Source organism: Nelumbo nucifera, chromosome 1, assembly GCF_055504915.1.
Source record: "Nelumbo nucifera cultivar China Antique chromosome 1, China Antique-T2T, whole genome shotgun sequence".
Taxonomy (NCBI): domain Eukaryota; kingdom Viridiplantae; phylum Streptophyta; class Magnoliopsida; order Proteales; family Nelumbonaceae; genus Nelumbo; species Nelumbo nucifera.
The window spans coordinates 56,658,305-56,683,000 of record NC_142649.1 but is presented as its reverse complement, the minus strand read 5'-3'; the positions used below and the strand labels follow the sequence as shown (position 1 = coordinate 56,683,000).

Genomic DNA, 24,696 nt, shown 5'->3' with positions numbered 1-24,696 from the left:
CGTGATGAGTATGAGAGGTTTGCCCAAGCCACATCTCAGCAGAACATGGCCACTCTCGCACACTCAAGTATGTCTTGTCTGGCATCCACACCCAATCCTTGGACTATTGACTCTAAAGCCTCCAATCACATGACTGGAACTCCAGGTGTGTTTTCTTCCCTCTCTCATTGCCCAACATCACAATCTGTTACCCTTACTAATGGTTCCACATCCTCCATTTGTGGTGTTGGTAATGTTAACATGGACCCTTTACCCTTATCCTCAGTTTTGTATGTCCCTAAATTTCCGTTTAACCTTATGTCAATTAGTAAGTTGACCAAGTCTCTTAATTGCTCTATTACTTTTTACCTTTCTTCGTGTGTTTTTCAGGATCTCAAGACGGGGATGAAGATTGGTGGAGGGCATGAAGCTGGTTGATTGTATTCTCTTGACGGTGGTGGAAGTACGTCAACAGCTCTCCAGTCATCTCTTTCTCCTCTCTAGTGGCACTGTCGATTTGGTCATCCTTCGTTGAAAGTTTTGAAGTCTTTGGTTCCTTCATTGAGTCATATGTCTGTTTTGGATTGTGAGTCATGTCAGTTGGGGAAACATCATTGTGTTCCCTTTAGTCCTAGGGTTGATAACCGTATGTCGAGTCTTTTTCTTTGGTTCATTCAGATGTTTGGGGTCCTTATAAAGTAATGTCATACAATGGATATAAATATTTTGTCATTTTTGTTGATGATTATTCAAGGATGATGTGGCTTTATTTCATGAAAGAAAGGAGTTAATTGTTTGCCATTTTCCAAAAAGTTTATACTGAAATTCGCAACCAATTTGGTGTCTACATTAAAATTTTTCTTTCCGATAATGGTCGTGAATATTTCTCTACATCATTTCAATAATATTTGGACCAACATGGCATTATCCATCAGACTTCATGTACCTACACCCAAAATGGGGTGGCTGAGGGAAAGAATCGCCATCTTTTGGTAACTGCTCGATCTCTCATGCACCAAATGAATGTACCCAAACCTTTCTGGAGTGATATTGTGCTTACTTCTTGCTACCTGATTAACTGGATGCTCACATCTATCCTTGATGGTCATTCTCCATTCACCACTTTGTTTCCCACCTTGTCTCTATTTCCTCTTTCTCCTCGGGTTTTTGGGTGTGTCTGCTTCGTTCATAATCTGGGGCCAAGAAGGGACAAGTTAGATGCACGATCCATTAAGTGCATCTTCCTTGGCTATTCCTAGACTAAGAAAGGGTATAAGTGTTATCATCCTAGCTCCCAACGTTCCTTTGTGTGTGTTGATGTTACTTTCTTTGAGTCTACTCCGCTTTTCTTGGGGTCCGGTTGCGGATTCAGTTGCTTTTGTTCCAGTTGTGACCAAGTCCATGCCTCCAGTGCCACCACCTGTTGAACGGACACCTATTCGTCTAGTGTATACACATCGCCAACATGTACCGGCTCCTCCTCTAGCTCCATCATCGTCGACAGATCCAGCAGTTGTCCTCACACCAGCCCCAACCCCAGTATCTGATCTTGATCTTCCCATTGCCTTGCGGAAAGGTAAACGCAATTGTACCCTTCATCCTATTTCTAATCATGTTTCACTCACTCACCTTTCTGCTTCCCATCCCCACACCAGCCCCAACCCCAGTATCTGATCTTGATCCAGCAGGAGGTCTATATGGAGCAACCACCGGGGTTTGTTGCTCAGGGGGAGGATGGTAAGGCGTGCCGACTAAAGAAAGCCATTTAAGGGCTTAAACAGTCTCCTCAAGCATGGTTTGGTAGGTTCATTGAGGTGGTAAAGAAGTTTAGCATGAAACAGTGCCAAGTTGACCATTCAGTCTTCAGTCATGACTCTCAGGCTAGAAAGATCCTATTGGTGGTGTACGTAGATGATATTGTTATTACCGGGAATGATAAAGTGGGAATTGAGAGGTTGAAAACTTTTTTACAGGAACATTTTCAGACAAAGGACCTTGGTAAATTAAAATATTCCTTGGGGATAGAAGTAGCAAGGTCTAAACATGGTATTAACTTGTGTAAGAGGAAATATGTCCTTGATTTGCTAGAAGAAACAGGTTTGTTAGGTGCTAAACCAGCTGAAACACCTATGGAAACAAACACTAAGTTGAGCAGTGATATGGGTGAAGAGTTTGAAGACCCTGATAGATACCGACAGCTTGTAGGTAAACTGAACTACCTAACCATTACTCGGCCAAACATTTCATTTGCGGTTATGCGGTAAGTCAGTTCATGCAAAAACCTCGGGTTCCATATTGGGATGTAGTTCTAAGGATTGTGAGGTATTTAAAGGGGCTCTTGGTCATGGTTTGATATAAAGAAGTGGAAAACTTGAAGTAGAAGGATATACTGATGTTGATTGGGTCGATTCTATATCTGATAGGAGATCTACTACAGGCTATTGTACTTTTCTTGGCGGTAATCTGGTGACATGGAAAATTAAGAAGCAGACAATTGTGGCAAGAAGCAGTGCAAAAGTAGAATATAGAGCTATGGCAAATACTACTTGTGAATTAGTGTGGCTAAAGAACCTTCTACAAGAGATGGGATACACTATTGACACTCCAATGAAGCTCTATTGTGACAATCAGGCTACAGTCCATATTTCCTCTAATCTGGTGTTTCATAAGAGAACCAAGCACATAGAGGTTGATCGTTGACTGTCACTTTGTGAGAGAGAAGGTGCTCAGTGGAGTGATAGATACTGCATATGTTAACACAAGAAACCAGTGGGCAGACTTGTTTACTAAAGGGTTGAGTCGGGGAAGAGTGGACTACATAAGTAACAAGTTGGGATTATATGATATATACTCACCAGCTTGAGGGGAGTGTTAATGTCAACTATGTAGGGGTATTTTTGTCTTTATGCTTATGTTTAAGTTGCTGATGTGTAAGGTTATGTTAGATCTTATGTCCCTCATTTAAGTAGGGGCACATGTGTCATTTCTAGATTAATAGTGATATAAAAACAAATATAGCCTAATGAGAGAGAAGACTTTTCTCTCTTATTCAAACCAGAACTTTCTCCCTCTCTTCTCTTCTCTTCTTCTCTCTCTTTCTCTCTTTCTTTTACTTCAACTGTCATCAGTCTAACAGGATTCAAGGGCAGGCCAAATACTAATAACTTCCATGTATCCTCTCTTACTTCAGAGTCTCCCTAGATAATAGACCCTAGTGCATCGAACTATATGATGGGTAAGTCCAATTTATTTCAATCCTATAGTCTTCTTTCTAGGAGAGGTAAGGTAAGACTTGCTGATGGCTCATTCTCCACCGTAGCTGGTCAAGGAACCATTTCTCTCCCATTCACGATTCGGCCTTAATCTTTCAAATGTACTGCATGTACCAAAACTTCCCATAAACTTGTTTTCCATTAGTAGCATTACAAATTCATTTAATTGTTCAATAACCTCCTTTCCTTCCTCTTATGTTATATAGGATTTGACCTCGGGGGAGACGATAGGTAAAGAGAGTATGGTTGATGGTCTCTATGTGTTGGAGAGCAAAGCTATTTTCGAAGCCACAAAGTCAGGGTCTTGCAACTATAGTCTTATGAGTAAGTTTAGTAAGAGTCAGATTCAATTATGGCATAATCGTCTTGGCCATTTGTTTTTTGAGTCAATGAAAATTTTGTTTCCAGATTTGTTTATGTCAGTGTCTATGTCTGAACTGAAATGTCAAACTTGTCAATTGAGCAAACATTGTAGAAATCATTTCCCTTCAAAGAGTAATAAAGCTGAATTTCTTTTTCATATTGCTCATTCTGGTGTTTGGAGCCCTGTTACTTTATCCCTTGTAATAAAGTTGAATTTCCTTCTATAGGGTGTGGTGTGGTTTAGGCCACACCCTTTTTTTAATTCTATGAATCTCGAATACACAATGTGAGATAATCTACGATGTCGATCAAGAGTAATAATTTTTCTTTCGTTTTTAAGCAAAATACGAATTAATAATACAAATCAATTTAACATGTGATTAATTAAACCATAGCTAATATGAATTAATAATTAACTTTCATGCCTTGTAAAAGCATAAAAAGCTCCAAACGTGAAGATAAATATTATACACAAAAACAAAAATTACAGTTTTTGCACTTTTTAATAATAAAATGGAACTCCCCATCTTACCCCTACTTATAGTCCTATTTTAGCAATTTTTGCACAAAGCCTGAACTACTCTTCCATTAAACATTATATCAGTAACTCTCTACACTCCTCCCCTCAAGATGGTGTATATATGTTGTATAGACCAGCTTGGACACAACAAAATCAAACCATGGTCTATTAAATGCCTTGCCGAACATATCTGCCAGTTGTTTTTCTGATATGACAAATGGAACATCAACATCATTACACTGCACCTTCTCCTAGATAAAATGACTGTCCACTTCAATATGTTTTATCTTCTCATAAAACACTGGTTAGACACACACTATGTATAGTAGATAGGGATGGATTCATATTTACCCAAACATTATATATTTAAACATATATAATATCAGATAAGATAGGGATGGATTCATATTCAATAGAATTATAAATGGATTGAATTAGAATCACCCTTAACAGGATTGTATTCAAATTCATATAAACAGATATCATTCATAGCCCGAAAATAATTCACTTTGAAAATAAAGAAGAAAATAAAAAACTAGCATAAGGCACTGTACAAAAGCCCACAATGGGAAAGAATTGCAAGATGGATTAGTACAGTGAGTGTTCAAATACTTGTTACCCAGTTAAAGGCATGAAACGCATAGAATCATGTTAGAAGGCTAAAAAAGAAAAACAGTACAATGACAGAACACAATACTTTTTCAAAATGGTTTATGTATAAAATTAGTGATTATGCATACATCTTTCAAAATCCTTGATCAGTAATAAAGCCAAGAAAAGGAGGGAAGGGGTAGAAGAACACCACACCAAAAAAATTCCCATATATGTATAATTATTAAATTGGCGCATACCCAACCAACTGCTAATATTATAAGAGCCTAGACAGTGAACAGAAAAAGAAAGTTGCATACACATGTAATCCATATAGGAACATGCAAAAATCATTAGTAATCAAAATAAGCACATACAAATACAGACTGCGCTGGTCAAGGATAAGAGAGAAAATAACACCTGAATGGCAGAAGAAACAGCTGACTCCAGACGTTGGTGAAGGGAATAGTAAATAGCAACCTGCATAGCTTTTGATTTAAGGAAAGCTCTTGTCACTGCATCAATAACTTTTTCCAAATCAACCCCAAAAAAAGAACCTTGGTCATGCTCTCTGATGTCAAGTCGATGCAATGAATGGCTCCTAATAGAGTCTAAAGGAAACAAATAGGCATGTTGTTTCAAGGATAGAATTTCCAATGCATCTACCAAAGCCCACATAGCCTTGCATGCTTCACAGGCAGAACGCAGCATTTGTGAAGAACCAGACATGAGACTTGAACCTGAAGTCATTAGGCACACGAACAACAAATCCACCACACCAGATGTCTTAATGTGATCTAAAATTTGTTTTGAAGAGTCATCCAATGGTGAAGGAACAGAAGCCGTCTCAGGAACTGCAGCTGACACAGAATTTCTGAGTCCCTGAGAAACCCTAGATAACATGATTGCAATGCAAGCAGTTGACTCATACAAAATTCTTGCAAACGAATCGTCCTTGTTGTTTATAACCTACAATTTATTAGAATGAGAATGTTCATGATGCAGAAATTGTCGAAAATTCATATAGTCTAATCAATACCATGGCAAGAGTTATACCTGTGAGTAAAGCTCCATTAAGGAAACCCAATGCCTATAATAGGATTTCCCGACATTAACTCCAATAATATCCACTAATTTCTTTAAAATTGATAGACTCTGCATATGTCAGAACTTTAGGACTTCAGCCACCACACAGCATCAAAATGTCATACTAGTTTCAGAAGAACTGAATGCTTTTACAAGGCATAAAAATCTCTATTGGCACACCAATCATAAGGGATATAGGAAAGCTCCAGACATGATTTCCACAAACAAATTACCAATGCATGAGCATACTAGAACTTTTATTCCTGACAAAGAAGGCCTTAGACTTCCAAACTAGTTTCTATAAAAGCAACCAATCTGACTTGGGCAACTAACTCTATCCAAGATCCAACCCAAGGTGCCAATCAAACTCAAAGCCCATACCCATCATTAGTATAATTCCAATCTCAAAATATTCTTAGGCAATATGCCAAAGACTCGGTTCAACTTCCAAAGTTGTGTGACTCAGCTCACTAGCTCTTTTGTTCCCTAAATCTCTCTCCATACCCCAATTTATAATACCTAAATACCAGTATATATATCATGTATTGCATCAGATATTTAAGCTTTTTAGTGCAAATAGTATATCTGACACCTTATCTAGTTGTATCCTTTACATACCTGTGTAATAAGATTCTAACATTCTAATTTACTACCATGATCATCTAAAGATGGTACATCAGTTTGGTACAAAGTCTTCTTCTCACTACTTCACATACAAATAAAAGACGATCAAATGCTAGAAACTTCATGAAGGCCTAGAGTATAATACCTTTGCCGCTAAGTCATTACCATCAGCAGTTTTCATGCCAACTACAATAGCAGTGAATCCAAGGAGTTCAGATACAATATCATCAACCACCACATTAGAATGAAGTGCTCCAGCTGCAACTAAGTTTGAAAGAATTCTTAGTGACTGGTTTACACGAGGAATTTCCTGATCCCTATACAAATTTAAAAAGCAAGTCAATTTGTATAACATGGCATAAAAATATGTGGTTCAATGAGAAAAAAAAGGTATATAACATCCAAGAACCTTAAAAAGGTAGAAGTATTCCAAAGTATATAAATTCAACACTGGAAATTCGTGGAATAAACATGGTTTTTTATCAGTAACAGAACATTTTATTAACTAATATAAAAGTATGCAGGTACATCAAGGGTTGCCTCGGTTACCCCAGCAAATAAAAGTCTGCGATCCCAATAACACTTTGTTTTTACAGTTACCACTGAGACCAGAAGCAGATTTCCCTTTTGAACCCCTGTTTTGCTAGTTGATCCGCTAAATTGTTAGCCGTTCTTGGGATCCACTGAAATTCCAAGGGACTTGTTCATTGTGTCTCAGCCAGCTGACAACTACTTTAGAATCTCCTTCAATAACCAACTTTCTCACACCCATCTCCATTGCCTTTTGCAATCCAAACACTGCTGCTGTCAATTCTGCTGTAATAGAGCCACCCTGTCCACAAGGGCCTGTTCCCAACACTTCCCTTTTTTTTATTTCTTAATACCCCTCCTATACCAGAAGGACCCGGGTTACCAAGACTGCTTCCATCAAAGTACAGTTTAAGAATGCCCAGATCAGGAGGATGCCATGAATCTTCCAGGCTAGGTAGTGATACGAAATCTTCCAGAAATCCCTTTTTCTAATATCTCCAATACTGTTCTGATCAGTGTTTTAGAAGCGCAACGCGCAAAAAAGGTGCAGTGGTCAATTTGCGCCCAAGACACAAGGCGCAAGGCAAGGCGTGTGCCTTCTTGAAGCAAGGGCAAAATTTTTTTTAAAATGCTAAAAAATCAACAAAATGTCAGAAAAATCAAAAAAAAATCAAAAAAAAATCAAAAAAAACAAAAAACATTAAACATAATATTATAAAAAATATAAACTAAAATTTTAAAATAAATATTTTAAAAAACCTATTATCTAAAATTAAAATACATAAACATAACATGCAAAGCAAATTCAAATGAGAATTTAAAAATAAAATCAAACATATAAAAAAAATTTCAAGCATGTAAAACCCACAATCTATTTTTTTCCTCAATTGCATTACTTAAAGTAACTAATGTGATGTAAAACATATTACATTCCTGATTCTACGAGCCACCTTTGTGCCATGCCCCTCGAGGAAAACCCAAACAAGTCCATGTTAGGGTCCTAAATTCTTAGTTCTCACAAAAAATGATGATTTTATAATTTTAATTGCTTTTTAAGAAGATATTTTAGTAATGTTGTTCATTACTAAAATATCTGGTAATTTTCATTCATTAATTCTACTAAAGTATCTTCTTAAAAAGCAATTAAAATTATAAAATCATTATTTTTGTGTGAGAACTAAGAATTTAGGACCCTAACATGGACTTTAAAAGGGCTACGCCTAGGACCTAGGCAAGGCACCTACCCTACAATTCACCTCGCTTGTGCGCCTTTTAAATCACTGTGTCACCCGCGGCCCGACTCGGCACGATGGTTCACAGGTCGTGCCAGGGCACAGCATGATTGTATGGGTCATGCCGGGCTTGGGGTTTCAAGTCCATGGGCCAGGCTAGCACGGCACGACCCAACCCACAGCGGACCGAGCATGGCCCACCCGAAGAACTAGTCATTGGACGGTTGGAGTCTCAGAGACCCCCCCCCAATGGCTAGTTTCAACTTTCAAGGGGGCTTTTTACAGAACATAGTTTTCAAGCCGCCAAGGTGAGACTAGGCATCTGGGGGCGCCTTGTCGCCTAGTCACCTAGGCGATGGATTTTTTTATGTTAAAAAAATAGATCCTATTATTGGTTAAGGTTTTTAAGTCTTTGAGGGTTCAATACAGCATTTAGCAATGTTTGTGTTGATTAAACCCCAATAAATAATAAAATAATAAAAAGAAATTAGTATATAAACACACAAAATGATTATTTTAGTTCAAAAATGTCTATTTTATAATTATAATCTCAAAAAAGAATGAATAAAAAAGTATTTTATAGTAGGAAGTAGAAAACAGCTTGGCGATTAGACGAGGCAAGCTTCAAAGGGTGCCTTGTCGCCTAGGCGGGCACCTAGGCATCGCCTTGACAACTATGTTATAGAAATACCCCCCCCCAATAGCTATAAACAGCTATATAGGGGGTATTTATGTATTTTGGCTTTGGAGACTTGGGGGAGATAAAATAACAATAATGCCCCCCAACAATATAATAGTTAATTTAGGGGGGTATTTAGGTAAAGTGGTAAATGACTTTATAATGACCAAAATACCCCTCCCAATAACTAAAAAACGGCTATTTTTTAGGATATTTTGGGCAATTGAATTATTTTCTATTCCTATAAATAACCCTAACCTCCACACCAATCCACCATTCTCATCACACCAATTCAGCAATTCTCTTCTCAATTCTCGTACTCTCTCAGTCTCTCATCTCAATTCACATACAGTCTCATACTGTCATACACTTGGGTAGTTAAGCAGTTAACAATTTAGCCATTTAGGAGGCTTTGATAGGCTTCAACTATTGAAATCAAGATAAGATTCTGAATTGATAATCCAACCATCCGGATAAGTGCAATTAAATTAATTTTTGTTTTTTTTAGAATTAAAAATAATTGTAGACTTCTCCTCCCGAAACCAATTCCCCAACGATAAGTTCACTAGTCCGATTTGAAAAATATTTAAAATAGAGAAGGTTGAGGGGAAGGGAAAAAGAGAAAGGAGTGGGTTCTCACAAATGTTTACGGACTGAATGACTACAGAAAGATAAAGGAGTTGTGGGAGGAATTGGCGGATGTTAGAGGGTTGTGGGATGGGCCCTGGTGCATGGGTGGGGACTTCAATGTGATTAGATTCTCGGAGGAATCCAATAAGGTTAACCAGAGGGTGACAAAAAGCAAGAGGAAGTTTAACAGCTTTGTGGATGACTTTGAGCTTAAAGAGATCCCCCTAGCCCATAAGACATTTACTTGGTCAAATCTCCAATCTAGACCCATTTGCTCTAAACTGGATAGATTCATGTTCTCTCTGGATTGGGAAGATCATTGGGGAACCTTGGCTTCTAGAGCTCTTCCAAGGGTGGCCTCCGATCATTGGCTCATAGTGTTATGTAAGGAGGAAAGAAGGCGTGAAGATCCTACCCCCTTTAAATTTGAAAATATGTGGTTACTCCACCCAGGGTTTACTAACAAAGTGAGGGAGTGGTGGTATGAGTGTAACCCATTGGTGGAATGGGAGGGGATGAAATTCCATAAGAAACTTCAATTTTTGAAAGCAAAAATCAAGGAGTGGAATCTGATGGAGTTTGGGAGGATAGAAAAAAGAAAGGGAGATCTGTTGGATAAAATTGAAAGCCTTGACTCTAAAGAAGAAAGGGGAGAACTTGGAGAGGAAGACAATGAGCTCAGGAGAGATTTAAGAAGACAGTTAGAGGACTGCCTGCACAAGGAGGAAATTAGCTGGAGGCAAAAATCTCGGTGTAAATGAGTGCAAGAGGGGGACAGAAACACTAGGTTTTTCCACTCTCTAGCAGATGGCAGGAGAAGGAAGAACCTGATCTCCAAACTGGTAGTAGATGGAGTTGAGCTAGTACATCAAGAGGAGATTGTTGGGGCATGTGTGGAGCACTTCAAATCTATTCTAAGAAGGCCTGTGTGTAGAAGGGTGTGGGTAGAAGGATTGGATTGGCCAGATGTAGGGGTGGACAAGAGAAGTTTGGAGAGAAGCTTTAGTTTAGAAGAGACCAAGGAGACTGTATTCTCTATGGATAGAACAAAAGCCCCAGGGCCGGATGGGTTCACAATGGCTTTTTATCAGGACTATTGGGATATTATGAAAGATGATCTTTTGCGGGTGTTTGAGGAGTTTTTCACGAAAGGAATTGTCAATCCGGGTGTGAACTCTACATTTATAGCCTTAATTCCAAAAAAGAAAATATGCTTCCCACCCGAAGGATTTTAGGCCAATTAGCTTGGTTAATAGCTTGTATAAGATCATTGCAAAAGTGTTGTCTTTGAGGCTGAAGAAGGTTTTGCCAGATATCATTGCACACTACCAAGGAGCTTTTGTGAATGGAAGACAAATTACTTATCAGATTTTAATTGCTAATGAGAGTGTGGAGAACTTTAAGAGGGATAAGAAGGGAGTGGTCTATAAGTTGGACTTGGAAAAGGCTTATGACTTGATGGACTAGGAATTTTTTAGGAAAGTTTTGACTAAATTTGGGTTCGGGGATAGGTGGTGTAAGTGGATTATGGGTTGTGTCCGGAATTGTCATTACTCAGTGCTAGTGAATGGGACAGTGGTAGATTTCTTTCCAATCAGTAGGGGTATAAGACAAAGAGACCCCCTTTCTCCTTTCTTGTTCATTCTAATTGTGGAGGTTTTGGGGAAACTGATTAACAAAGCAGATTCTAGGGGGCTTATTAGAGGCTGGAGAGTTGGGAGGGTGGAAACCCCCCTTACTCACTTGCAGTTTGTTGACGACACGATTCTGTTTTGTGAAGGCGGTAAAGTGAGCTTTATCAGGAACTTGAAGTCGATGATACAACTATTTGAGCAAATATCCAACTTGAAGGTTAACCTTGGGAAAAGTTGTGTTGTGGGGGTGAATTTGGAGGAGGGAGAGATCAGGGAGAGTGCTGAAGTGCTGGGGTGTGAAGTCTCAGAGTGGCCTTTGAACTACTTAGGGTTGCCTTTAGGTGATAATCCTATGAGAGAGAGCTTTTGGAACCCGGTGGTGGAAAGGTTTGAAAAAAGTCTGGTGTCATGGAAAAAGAACTACCTCTCTCTTGGTGGGAGAATTACTCTTATTAAGGCCAAGCTTGCTAATTTACCTATCTTTTTCCTGTCGATGTTTAAAATCCCAGTGAAGGTTGCTAATAGATTGGAGAAGTTAATGAGAAATTTCCTGTGGGAACCGGAAGAGGAAAAGAGGGATCAGAGTTAGCTGGGAGATAGTTTGTAGGAGTAAGACATGTGGTGGTTTCGGGCTAAAGAATATTATGAGAAGGAATATGACTTTGTTGGGAAAGTGGTTGTGGAGATTCCCCTTGGAGAAGGAGAAGCTATGGGCTAGAATAGTGGCAAGTATTCATGGGCTGGAGCATAATGGATGGGACGTTGGAATCAGAGCTAGGACCACAAGCAATTCTCCTTGGAAAGCCATTCATGACCTGCTACCAGTTTTCTCCCCTAATATCAGGTATGATTTGAATTCCGGTAACTCCATAAACTTCTGGGAACAAACCTGGGTGGGAAGTGACCCTCTAAAGGATCAGTTTCCTTCTTTGTTTGCTCTTTCTGATCTGAAAAATGAGCCAATCTCGTCTTCTACCACCCCGTCCTCTTCCACTTCGGGGATTGGGTGGAACTTGGGTCTAAGAAGGGATTTGAGGGACTCAAACTTTGACAATATTTTGAGCCTTATTGCAATTCTTGATAACATGTCTTAGACCCCACTAGGGCAGATTCTAGAATTTGGACACCTTCTCCCAACGGCATTTTTTCTTGTGCTTCTTTCTTCAAAGACTTAAGTCAGTCCACCAGTCCTACCTTCCCTCCTTTTCCTGTTGATGAGGTTTGGTGCAAAGCAATACCTCCTAGGGTTGGTAGTTTTTGTTGGGAAGCCTATCTGGAAAGAATCAACACTGGTGATCTACTCCAAAAGAAGAGACCCAATACTTGTTTGTCACCTCAGTGGTGTGTTCTTTGTAAAGCGAATGGGGAGACTAGTTTTCACCTACTGGTGTCTTGCCATTTTGCGAGGTCAATTTGGGAATGGGCTTTGTCCCTATTTGGATGTAGCTGGAATACCCCATCAGACTTGCAAGGACTTTTTCCCCTTCTTTTTTCAGGTGGCGGATGAAAAGGGGAAGGACAATGTGGAGAGGACTAAGGGCTGAAGTATGTTGGACACTTTGGGAAGAAAGAAACTCCAGGATATTCTCAAAAGCTCAAAGAGGAGCAGCAGATCTGAGGGCTATCATTCATATTAAGGCGGTACAGTGGCTGAAATCTTTGGAGCTTTTCACAGATTACACTGTGGATGACATGTTGAGGAAGTGGGGTGAAATTGCAAATTGCACACAGACTAAGTCAGTAATGAGTGTGGCTTGGACCCCTCCACCTAGTGGATTCGTGAAACTAAACTTTGATGGGCGTAGCAGGGGAAATCCGGGACAATCGGGGATTGGGGGTGTTTTTAGGGATGAAAATGGGGTCAATTCTGCTATGTTCTCAAGCCCAATTGGAGTGGGTGACTCCCTTAGAGCTGAGATCTTTGCAGTTATGGAAGGAGTACAGAAAGCTAAGGAGTTGAACATCAGGAAACTCTTAATTGAAGGGGATTCAGAGGTGGTGATAGGGTGGCTGATTAAAGATCACAATGGCTTATGGAAGTACAATAATAAGAGGAGGAAATTCAAGTGGCTGGTGCGGGAGATGGAAGTTAAGATACTTTGGGTTAAAAGATCGACTAATTCCCTAGCTGACGGCTTAGCTAAACAAGGGGCAGAAAGGGATTCACTTTTTTTTGGCTAAGTTGTAACTATAGTGTGTTTTCTTTCTTTTTTTCTTCTCTTGAGGTTCTTTGTTGCTCTTGGAAGATAAGTGTGTTTGTCTTCCTATTGTAAATCTTCTTTTGATGAGTTAATGAAAGTGTTATTGATCAAAAAAAAGGGGAAGGGAAAAAGAGTCGTTTTCCAAAAATGTAGGACTGACTTTAGGTTCAGTAGCAAGGGTGGTACTGGCCACTTGGCCGGGCATTTGCTCTTCCATGAGAAACAAGAAAAAGACATCTACTCTAAAGATTTGTTGGATGTTGAGGATAAATTACAATACAAAGAAGGGCATGACACTACTACATCTGATGAAGCAGATGATTAACGTCAAGGAGATAGAGTAATCTTTTCAATTTTATTTACATTATTTGTTATTTTTTCAACAATGTAACTTTTATTTTTAATTTGTAATTTTTTATATTTTAAATGAAAAAAAATCCTATTTGTTCCAATTTGTTGTCCATTTTGAATTTTGGTAAGTATTTTTTTCATTTCTTTGTTAGATTTTTTTGTTTTTTTCAATTTGTTCAAAGCCCAAAGGAAAGTTAGCAAAAAAACTCTAGGCCTTTTTGGCCCGATTAGGCCTAGGCCCACAGAAAGGGAAGGGCCCACACAGGCTCAAGCCATGGGTCGTGCCAGGCCAACACCCCCCCCCCCAAACTTATACCAAGGGAGGGAAGCACGGCACGGGACACTCTTTGTGCGGGCCACAGGCGAGTTGTGCCATGTTGGCCCAGCATAACCCAATTTACACCTCTACCCTCACCCTTAAACGGTACGTTCACTTCTCTGCACACTTACTCTGCTTTGATTCTCTACCTACTAGCGTCCATTCACTTTGCCAACTCAATATTGACTTGACCATCGAAGTCCCCTCGCCCAAGTCATCCCCTCAAGCTCTTTGACGTGTTTTCGTCTTGAAAATACGACATGCTAATCTCACTCCACATCGTTCGAGTTGTCACTACAAACAAGAACTCAACACGGATTCACCTTTAACAAATTCGATTATGATAAATTTCAAATTCAATTGATGACAGGAGATCCACTACTAAATATTGTACTTTTGTGTATGGTAACGTGGAGGAGCAAGAAGCAACCATGGTTTTCAAAACCAGATTGGACCGGATGGTCGGACCGGAAACCAGGAACCAATCACCTGACTGGTTCTATTTTACCCGAGAATCGTCTTTTTGGCCAAAAACTATTGATTTGGTCAACAGGCCACTAACCCGGGCGGTCGAGCTGTTCAAACCATTCAAATCGCCTAGTGTTTTTTGGTCGTTTTTTATTTTTTTTTAATTTTTTACTTCTTTTGTAAGAACGGGCCATCCATTCGTTTCGAACGATCAGACCATTGGACCCAGGAACCAAACCCCGAAATGATTTGTTGTCCGGTTTGGTTTTAAAAACCATGAAAGCAACCACTAGATCTAGTTTAGAGGCTAAGTACCATGCTATGGCACATGAACTGTGGAGTGGCTAAAATGTTGTGGATTAAGAATCTTCTAAGAGAGTAGGATTCGTTGTTGACACCCCATATCACTTTACAATGATAATAAAGCAACTATTAATATAGTTGCCAATCTTGGTTTGCATGACCAAACCAAACATATTGAGGTAAATAAGCATTTCATTAAGGAGAAAATTGAAAATGATGAAGTTTGTACCCCATATTTTAGCTCTAATCGACAACTAGCTAATGTATTCAGTATTCACAAAAGGTGTGAATGTCCTTGGTCATAATGAATTGTGTAACAAGTTGGGAAGGATTTACATTATAACCCAACTTGAAGGAGAGTGTTGTAATATGTACTATTAGTTGCATGCGGCAAAAGTGTATTTTTTATTATGTTATGTTGCCCTAATAAAATAAGAGAATGGGTAAAAAGGAGGGTCTTCTTTGCTTTCTCTTTTGTCTCTTCTCTTCATTCCAGATTTGATTTCAAAAACTAAGGTTGCATTTGATAAATCTGAAATCTGAAAAGCAAAAATGTTCTTCTTAACCATCAAAAATCTAAAAAAAAAAACCAAAAATATGTTTTTAAAGCCTCTATCATATTAAAAACAAAGGAGCGCATATTTGTCATTATGAGCCATCCAAAACCATTCCATGCATGAGCCATCACTTACAAATCAGACCTTTTATTAGTATTCAGAGGTATAGTTCAGACATTAACACAAACAAGACCCAAACTCCAAGTTCTTCAGATTTCAAACCTAATCAGAGCAATCAAATGCCACCTAAGTTCTATTTAACATTTACCAGCTTCTAAAATTTGGATTGTCATGTAAAAATATGGAATGATGTTGCAATTGTAAAACAATGTAAAGGGAGACACTAATTTTTCCTCTTACCTGTGAGAGTTGGACGAGCTCTGGGACCAAGTTTTTATGGGCAGTAAAATATTTCTTAATGCTTCATTATCTTGGCCAATACTATTTGCACCTTTTACTGTACGAGAATTATTTTCTAACCTATCCAACACTTGGCAACCTGGAAACCACACAAAAATCCAATTAAGTAACTATATTACCAAGGACATGTAAAAGTAAGATAACTAAGCAAATTGATAGCAATAACAAGTAATGATAGGGGAAATCTATGATGTTGTAAAGACGTGATACCGAAAGAGCTTTCACCAATGAAAACCCACCCATGAATTTTATAAATACCACCTCATCGGTTAACATGTTTATGATACCAGTTAGTTGGTCACAAGTTTTTCGGATATCAAGTTTTTCTAGTATCATAATCGAACCCGTAATGATAACATCGAAAATTCCAAATAGGCCTTTATTATGAAACAATGCAGACAAAGTTTTCCAAGTCCAGTGAACAACCATAGACTGATGCAGCCCAAGTGGAGCCTTTGCACAGTTTAGTCTTGACTTTTTAGGCTCTGGGCTGGGCTTGACCTAAACTTAGGTTGGGCTTGGCTGCTTGGGATGAGGCTTCAAGCAGTCCAAAGCTTAATCCCACCCAAACCCTACCAGCATTTTATAATATTCACACCTACATATATGTGTAAATTGTGTATAAATAACAATGTTCTGAAAATCGTAATCATATCATAAATCATAGATAAAGTTGAATCAAATTGAATCATGAATCATACCATAACTCATAAGATTATTTCTGTTTTTACAAACTCGTCAAAAAATTAAATATAGAAATGCTAGAAGGTTAAATATGCATAGAACAATGATTCAACCCTATTTTTAATCCATATCTATCAAATATATGGTCATAAATAAATCAAGTTCATACAAGGTATTTCAGACAAGGCACCATTGACAAAACTAAATATAAACACAAAATGACAAAGTAGATAACTGATTCTTAATTTAATTGATTTGAATCATAGTGAATCACAGGAATCGCATAAATTGTAAGATTTATGGATCAAATTGTAGGATTCAAACAAAAAATCACAAGATTTTTATATAAAATGGTTCAGACATGAGATTTGAATCAAAACCCTTGGGATTCATGATTCAAAACCTGAAATGTATCATAACTTGTAAGATTTGACAACATTGATTTATAATATGTATATATGCATATATATTAGATATTTATACAATCATTTACACCACAGACTACATTTAATTATTTCTAATATGTAATATTGTTAACCTAAACTCACACCCATGCACATAGTTCTTTTAATGGATCAGACCGGGGTAAATCTGAACCAAACGGAATAATAAAATGTGCAGTACCAGTTCAGAACAACACCCTATAGGGTCTATAATCAGGACTATTGAATCTGAACCAATAAGACCCAATTATAATTAACAACCACACTTTTAACCGGTAATTTGACAATAAACCTACATATTTGATAAATTGGCACATTTGGACATCATAATATGATAATATTACAATATACAAGTATATCAAGACAAAAATAGGTTTTTTTTTTGGTGAAAAAAAAAATAGGTAGGAGGCTGAAGGTATCCTTGCAATATATTAATATACAAATACAAAATTATATCTACAATTACATATTATTTCAGCCATGCAGTTTCATAGTCAAACTGAGAAACTGCAACTAAGGTCAGACCTTTGAACTTTGGTCTTATCTGAATTCCTGTGGGTCCCACATCTTACAGACTCCCTCTCACTCTGAAACCTCTAGAAAAGTTGATGCTGTGTCGAATTACTCTAGGAGTCCTAGATGGAACACAACTGCTAAAAGCAGTTATGACCAAATTAGGAAAGTTTATCTCTCCTATCTCTCTCCCAAATCAATTTGGATTTGATCTAAGGTTTTAAAAACTCCTCCATGACCTGAACCACTCTATTATATAATGATAATAGAAGTGTGAGAAGACGCAGCTGCCATTCCAATTCACCTCTTCTCTCTCTTCAATTTGATTGAACCTGTTACAGAGCATTCAGCTTCCAATCCCTGTGATCTCTGATTCCCAATTTGAACCAGCCCAAGAAGTGTGAAGATTTGATCAAATGCACATTCAGCCATGAATGAGTTCACGAAGGTTGAGAACCCAGTAGGGGCGAGCATTTGGTTTATTCGGTTAAAAACTGAACCGAATAAACCAAAATTTTTGGTTCGGTTTTTGGTTATTTCGGTTAAAACCGAATTTTAATAATATATACTCTTATTATATATATTGTAACATATATTTCATATTATGAATTATAAAATATATATTATGAAATCAAATTTCAGTATATTATATATTAATATATAATATATAATATATTATATATTATATATTATATATTATATATTATATATTATATATTATATGTTACATATTATATATTATATATTACATATAATAATAAAAAATTCGGTTAATTCAGTTAACCAAAATTCTAATTCTAAAAACTGAAACCGAAAACCGAATTAGCAAAAAAACCCAAAATAACCAAAAACCGAAAAAAAAAACGAAACCAAAATTTTCGGTTTTAACTGAATAGTGCTCACCCCTAGAACCCAGCAAGGAGATTTCAAAAATAGACATCGCCCAATGCAGAAAAGTTCCAGTAGCTCCGCTTACTGAAACTCTGGTGAGAACACTATAGTGACCCACTGCGTTTGTGGTGGGAAAGCCATTTTTGCAATGGATAAATCTAAGGCTTAACCTAGTTCCCCATACCCCTAATGTCATCAATATAAACCTCGCTGATTACAGTTTAGAGAATTCATGAGCCTAAGGAATAGGGGGAGTATTCAAAATTATGAAGGTAATATATTAGCCTTGTTTTCTGGATACAATGGCCATTGTGATTCAACTCAGGCAGAATTATTTGTAATTTAACATGGGTTAAGACTAGCAAACTCTAAGGCTGTGTTTGGTTTGAAAGAAAAGGTAGGGAAAGGAAGGGAAAGGGGTCTTAGATTTAGGGAGACTCACGGGTGAATCACAGCATAAACTTCAGGGTCTTAGATTTAGGAGAATCACAGGTGATTGTGGGGACTAGGGTAGCTCAAAAGGAACAACACAAGCTCTTGACAATATAGACATCTTACAAGGGAGATTAGAACTGCCTATGAAGATGAGAACAGTTTGCAGATGGACTCTGAGATCAACCAATGATATGGCTGGTGGGTTAGCAATTTAGTAAAAGAGTTAGCAAATAGAAATCAATTGCACTGAGGATTGGTTCCCCAAGATGAGGACTTGTCGCTAGGATTTCTAGCCAAGGCTGCCTGATTACTTAGGCACTTGATACATTAATTTCATATAAATTTAATGAAACTTTCGGACTATTACTAATACAAAATCCCAACATCAAATTGACACTAATACCATTTTCATCATAATCAAAAGCAGAAATTTTAATATACAGGTTGTTTCATTCATATATTGATCTTCAGTAGATCTTAATAATCAAGAAGATATAAAAAAACAAGAAAATCGACTAATCAAGCAACTAACCTGGTTGAACAGCATCAGTTGGACCTACCAAACCTGATGATTCATGTGGTAAATAATTGCCCACAGCTGAGCTAGGAATATCTGACTGGCATTCGTTGGGAACACCACAAACCCTGCCATTATCATGAACAGCAGAAGAATGGCCTTTACCTGAAACATAAATATCTTGGAACAGTTCCTATGAAGCTGACAAATCTGAAACAAAGAAAGTTCTGTTAAACTAAGAAAGGTTCTCACCCTCATTACTGATCGTCACATGTGTAGTGGTTGATACATGTGCATTACTTCCTTCTCCCCTCCACGCTGCATCACACCCCCTGGCTGTAGCAGTTGCAGCACGTAGTTCCTGACCAATTTTACAAGACAATTAATCACTATCTTCATCATAAATGTCAACTCACAGGAGAAGGATCTTCGTGTTACAGCATATAGGTGACCTCCACAAATCTAAGGCTTGAGAGGGACACCAGAAAAAGATAACAGCAATTTATACAAAACTTAAGAAGATTTTACCCTGGCTTCCACCTCATCTGATGATTCTTTGACAAACGGATGCTCAAGAAGTGCAGGCCAAGTCAGTCTACTCTGTGGTACCTGTTGTCCATGATATTTGGAACTCTTTTACAAGCTGAATGAAATAGCAAAAAGTGGAAAACAAAGAGCTTTTGCTTCATCTCAGAAGTAGGACTATAAGATGAAACAACCTTATTGAGCAACCCCTTTAGAAAACTTTTGAAATTTGGACTCATGTTGTCTGGATATTTTACTGGATCCTGTAAAACAGCACAGCAGATATTTTTTCTTGTTCTACAGAAGTACCAAGACAGAAAGATACAAGAAAGGGATTGCAAGTTTGCAATAACATACTTTGATGATATGTCGGATTAGGGCATATACTGAATTTGTATAAAATGGAGGCTGACCAACAAATAGTTCATACCTGGTTATGCCACAAAATCAACTGGGTTATAATAAGTCATAAAAGAAGCATGAATGGAAAGAAAATGGAAAGGTTGTTCACAACTCAAACGAATCATTAATGAAATACATAGAACACTATCCCTAGAAGCAACAGTAGCCAACTGCAGTTTTTTCAGAGAATAATAAGGATCAGAAACCATCGCATCTTTGTTTTCCCATTTCATGTACTCATACTTCTTAAGAGTTAACTTGCAACTAGAAAAAAAAGGGAAGAAAACATGGTATCTATACTTCAGCTTAATTAACCAAATGCACCATAACAAAGGGAGAATTTCCATAACTAATCAGATATTAGAAAACACTATTTTGGGTGGCAAAATGTTTTGCTCGGAATTAATTTAGATAGAAAACAGCATAGAGTCCAGAACAAAAGCATATCCAGGAAAGCTACACACCATGATCTACCGAGTAAAAAATGGAAAGAGCAAGAATTACCAATTCATATCAATGGGGAAAAAACAAAAAAAAAAGGAATGATTTGTCATTTGGGGTATGTCATGATTTAACTATAACAAAAACTAGAATCATAATGTATATGGAGACAAAACAGATAAAAGCAATATTGATACGTACAAAATAACTCCTAGAGACCATAAATCAGCAGTATGGTTGTAGGGTTGTTCACGGACCAGCTCTGGGGCCATATACAAGGGAGTTCCTGATAGACAGAGACAGAACAAGCTAGCATAATTAATAAGAAAATAAGAACCACGAAGCTAGGAACAAATGATAGTCTGGGGCAGGATGGATATATATATATATAGATAAATAGATAGATAGGTAGATAAACATCTGTGTGTATGTATATGATCGCAAAGGGCTTTAGGACTGAAAGTACAAGTCTAAAATGTAATCCTACAAATAAATGCTAGATTTATGCTAGTTAGCATCATACTGCATATAAACATATGCACAAAGTTTGCCAGGTTAGAACCAAAAGGCATTTCCTAAGTGCAAGGAAGCAACAAACTTTGGTAACCAAGTTGAACAATTCTAACTAAAATCCTGCATTGAACAAAAGCCTAAGGCAGGGTCCCTTCAAAGATTAACAAATGCTCAACTCATTACTACCTACTAAAGTGCTCAAGAATATAAATATATCATAAGGCAAAAGGACTATAGTCAATGCAGTTAAAACAACAAAGAAATCTACTGCACAACAAGAATGCTTCAGCTATTTAAAACCACCAAATTGGGTTGTATATCAAAAAAATGAAAAATAAAAGAGCATCATAGTCAATGGAAAACATAAAGACATTATTACGGTCCTTCAAGATAGTAAAAAAGAAATGCAAAATGTACAAACATATTGCTAACCTTTTATAGACCGCAAGACAACAGTATTGGTAGACATCGCTCGTGCAAACCCAAAATCACAAAGCTGCAAAATAAGCAATCTACATAAATGAGTTAAACTCCATTTTCATCATGAGGTTTAAGATCTATGAGCTTTCTTTGTTGTTAAACTTATGATCAACTGTGAGTTGTTGTTTAGTCCCTCTAATCGACGGTTCAAAGAGGGGCATGGTGGTTGACAGTGATGGTACTCAGAATTGAAGGTTTGTGATGGTGCATATATCAGATTGACTAAAGCATTACTGATAATAGTACCATTTGTTTGGTGAAGAATGAAGGCTGGATGTGTCAATCAATAAGTTTGTGAGTGCAGGTTGGTAGTAGGAAGGACTTTAGTATGCTGTATAGTGTAACATGAAGTTTCGGGTCTAGTTCTCAACTGTTTTTGGCTACAGGAACGGGATGCATTAGTTTTGAGTTGTAGTACAGTGAGTCCACATCTAAAGGAAATCATCTTTTGACTTATCTTGTAAAGACATAGCATATTTTAATGTGATTTCGAAACGGGGCTGGTCATGAACCTAGATTATTTCACTGTTCAAATGAAAATAATGTGCCTTGAGCAAAGGCGGTTGGATTGTTTCTCACTGCCCAAGGGAAATCAGGACACATAATAGATCCTACATCTACTGTTGGTTGTCCTGGATATAATTAATGGGTGCAAGAAAACACACAGATTGTGACATGGCTATTTAACAAGGCATCAGAGATTAATATAACACCAAGGCTCTTGAAGCAGCAAAAGAAATTTGGAAACACGTACAAAGGCCACACTATGGCCAGAATAATGTCACTCAAATATATCAATAAAACCAAGACTACTTTTTGACAAGGTACAAGAGTATTGAATATTACTATTCAATTCTTCAAAATCTCAGGAAAGAGCTGAGTGTGTATCAGCCCCTCTCTGCGGATCTAAGAATCCGCATGCAATAATGTAAACATTTAGATGTTGCAAGGTCGCTTTATGGATTCCAATCAGAATATGAGCCAATCAGTGCACAGACACAGAAGTTAGATTAGGAAGTAGTGATCTTACATCATTAGTGGTGTTTTGTGTTTTCTTCACACAGAAGAGTTTCTTCAGTGTAGAACGAAGACATGCTCCTCAAAATGCTGGTTTAGGACGAGGTAGTGGATGAAAGGAGGAAGGTGTGATAGAAGTGATCATGGGAGCCACCAAAAAAAAGAGTGCACAATAATTGTAAGGTCATAAATCAAGCTCCAGCCCCCTATCAGCATATTTACCATTAATAGATGTTGCTCCTTCCCTTCCATTCCCTTTTCTTTCTTTTCTCTATTTCTTTTTTTCTTTCTTTTTGTTCTTTTGTTGTCTTTTTATGTGAGGCATGTGCGAGGCACATGAGGCATAAGCCTCTAGCACGCCTCATGCACAAAGTGTATGAAATGTACACCTCTTGCACTTAGGCATACACCTCAGGGCATTTTGGGGGCACCTCGCCTGGAGGCACACCTCTAGGCATATGCCTCCCACGCCTTTTAAGACAATACTCCAACTCGTTGCAAATATAATCCATCCTACTGCGGCTTAAACTCTTGGTGCACAAATCAGCTTGTTGCAAATACACTCCAGCTTTTTCTTTCACAAAATGACAGTCAACTCCTATAGTTCTATATGTTTGGTCCTCTCATGATAGCTTGTTTGTCACAAAATACCTTAAATGGGTTTGCCTACAGGAATGTCTATCTCTTGGGGGAAATGCTTAAACTAGATTAATTCACAAGTGGTGTGTGTCATTGCTCTATACCAGTGTTTTAAAAGCGAAAGGCACAAAAAAAAGCGCAAGGGCAATTTTGCGCCCGAGGCGCAAGGCACAAGGCAAGGCGCAAGCCTTTTTAAAGCAAGGCGCAAAAATGTAAACTTAAATTTTAAGATAAATTCTTTAAAAAACATATTATCTCAAATTAAAATACATAAACATTACATGTAAAACATATTTAAAATAAAATCAAGCATAACATTCTCTTATTGATAAATCAAGCATAACATATAAAACATATTCAAGCATTTTAACTCTTAATCTCTTTATTTTTAACCAATTGAATTACATCAAATAGCTAATGTGATGATAAACATTATGCATTCTTGAATCTACGAGCTGCCCTTTTACCAAGCCCCCTGAAGCAAGCCCAAACAAGTCCATAATCCATATTAGGGTCTTAAATTCTTAATCCCTACAAAAAAAGGTTTTATAACTTTAAGTGTTGTTTAAAAATATCTTTTATTAGGATGAATAAATGAGCAGCATTAGCAAATATGGGGTCTTTGGAGCTTTGGTGAGTGAGCGAACAACTCACAAAATTATTCTCCTAAGAATCATTGGGTAAAGTTAAGTGTATGGATGACTTAAACGTTATTAATGCATAGTAGGCTAACCATTTGGTCATTATGGCTAATCTAAAACACGTTTGTTTCTTTTCTAGATTAGAACTTAGATGTATCAATTTAGAGAAGTAGAGAACAAGAAGATAACACAAGTTTAGATAAGGAGAAAAATATGAGGCATGAACCTCCTTTTCACTATTTATAACCTTTTGCAATGATAGCATAAAGACCAGTTTACTCCCAAATAAATTTCAACACTAAAGAATCCAAATAATACAAATAACCAAAGTCAATAAGGATAAGGAAAAAATCCACGAGACCTTTTAAACATAAAATTCCCAAAACATAGACCATATGTTAATAAGAATGAGGTTGTGTTTAAAAACGAGAGGAGGAAAAAACATATATTAATTATATAAGATTGATCACCCTGAGTCGCTTCTGTAAAGGGTGAACTAGCTAGCCTAAGGCAAAACACATACTCAACCAAAGAAATATATAATTCATTTCAAAGTGCCTCAAAAATCATGCATGCACCAAAAGGGGGAATATTCTAAAGATCATAAAGTTCATAGTGCAGCCTGGATGCACCTTATGACAGCTTAACAAAAGCAAGGTAGGGTATTTCTCCAGATCAACCAACCTTAACAATGGATCCAGCACCAATGAGGATATTCTGCGGCTTCATATCCCGATGGATAATACGATTGGAGTGCAAGTAATATAATGCCCTCACCTGAAATACCCAAAAAAA

At 37.5% G+C, this 24,696-nt stretch overlaps 1 protein-coding gene across 3 annotated transcripts in view; it reads right to left on the bottom strand.

Annotated features, from left to right (window-relative positions):
* Positions 1–24,696, bottom strand: part of FU (kinase family with ARM repeat domain-containing protein) — a 52,399-nt gene that overhangs the window by 7,375 nt on the left and 20,328 nt on the right. For all 3 annotated transcript variants that reach the window (XM_010247691.3, XM_010247690.3, XM_019196338.2), the window contains exons 6-17: positions 24,586–24,678; positions 21,557–21,620; positions 20,813–20,897; positions 20,126–20,198; positions 19,963–20,031; positions 19,772–19,852; positions 19,496–19,604; positions 19,259–19,408; positions 15,701–15,839; positions 6,581–6,752; positions 5,782–5,880; positions 5,146–5,694 (exon numbers count right to left, since the gene is read on the bottom strand). In XM_010247691.3, coding sequence (XP_010245993.1) covers positions 5,146–5,694; positions 5,782–5,880; positions 6,581–6,752; positions 15,701–15,839; positions 19,259–19,408; positions 19,496–19,604; positions 19,772–19,852; positions 19,963–20,031; positions 20,126–20,198; positions 20,813–20,897; positions 21,557–21,620; positions 24,586–24,678 — 1,683 coding nt within the window. The remainder of the gene's footprint in view (positions 1–5,145; positions 5,695–5,781; positions 5,881–6,580; positions 6,753–15,700; positions 15,840–19,258; positions 19,409–19,495; positions 19,605–19,771; positions 19,853–19,962; positions 20,032–20,125; positions 20,199–20,812; positions 20,898–21,556; positions 21,621–24,585; positions 24,679–24,696) is intronic.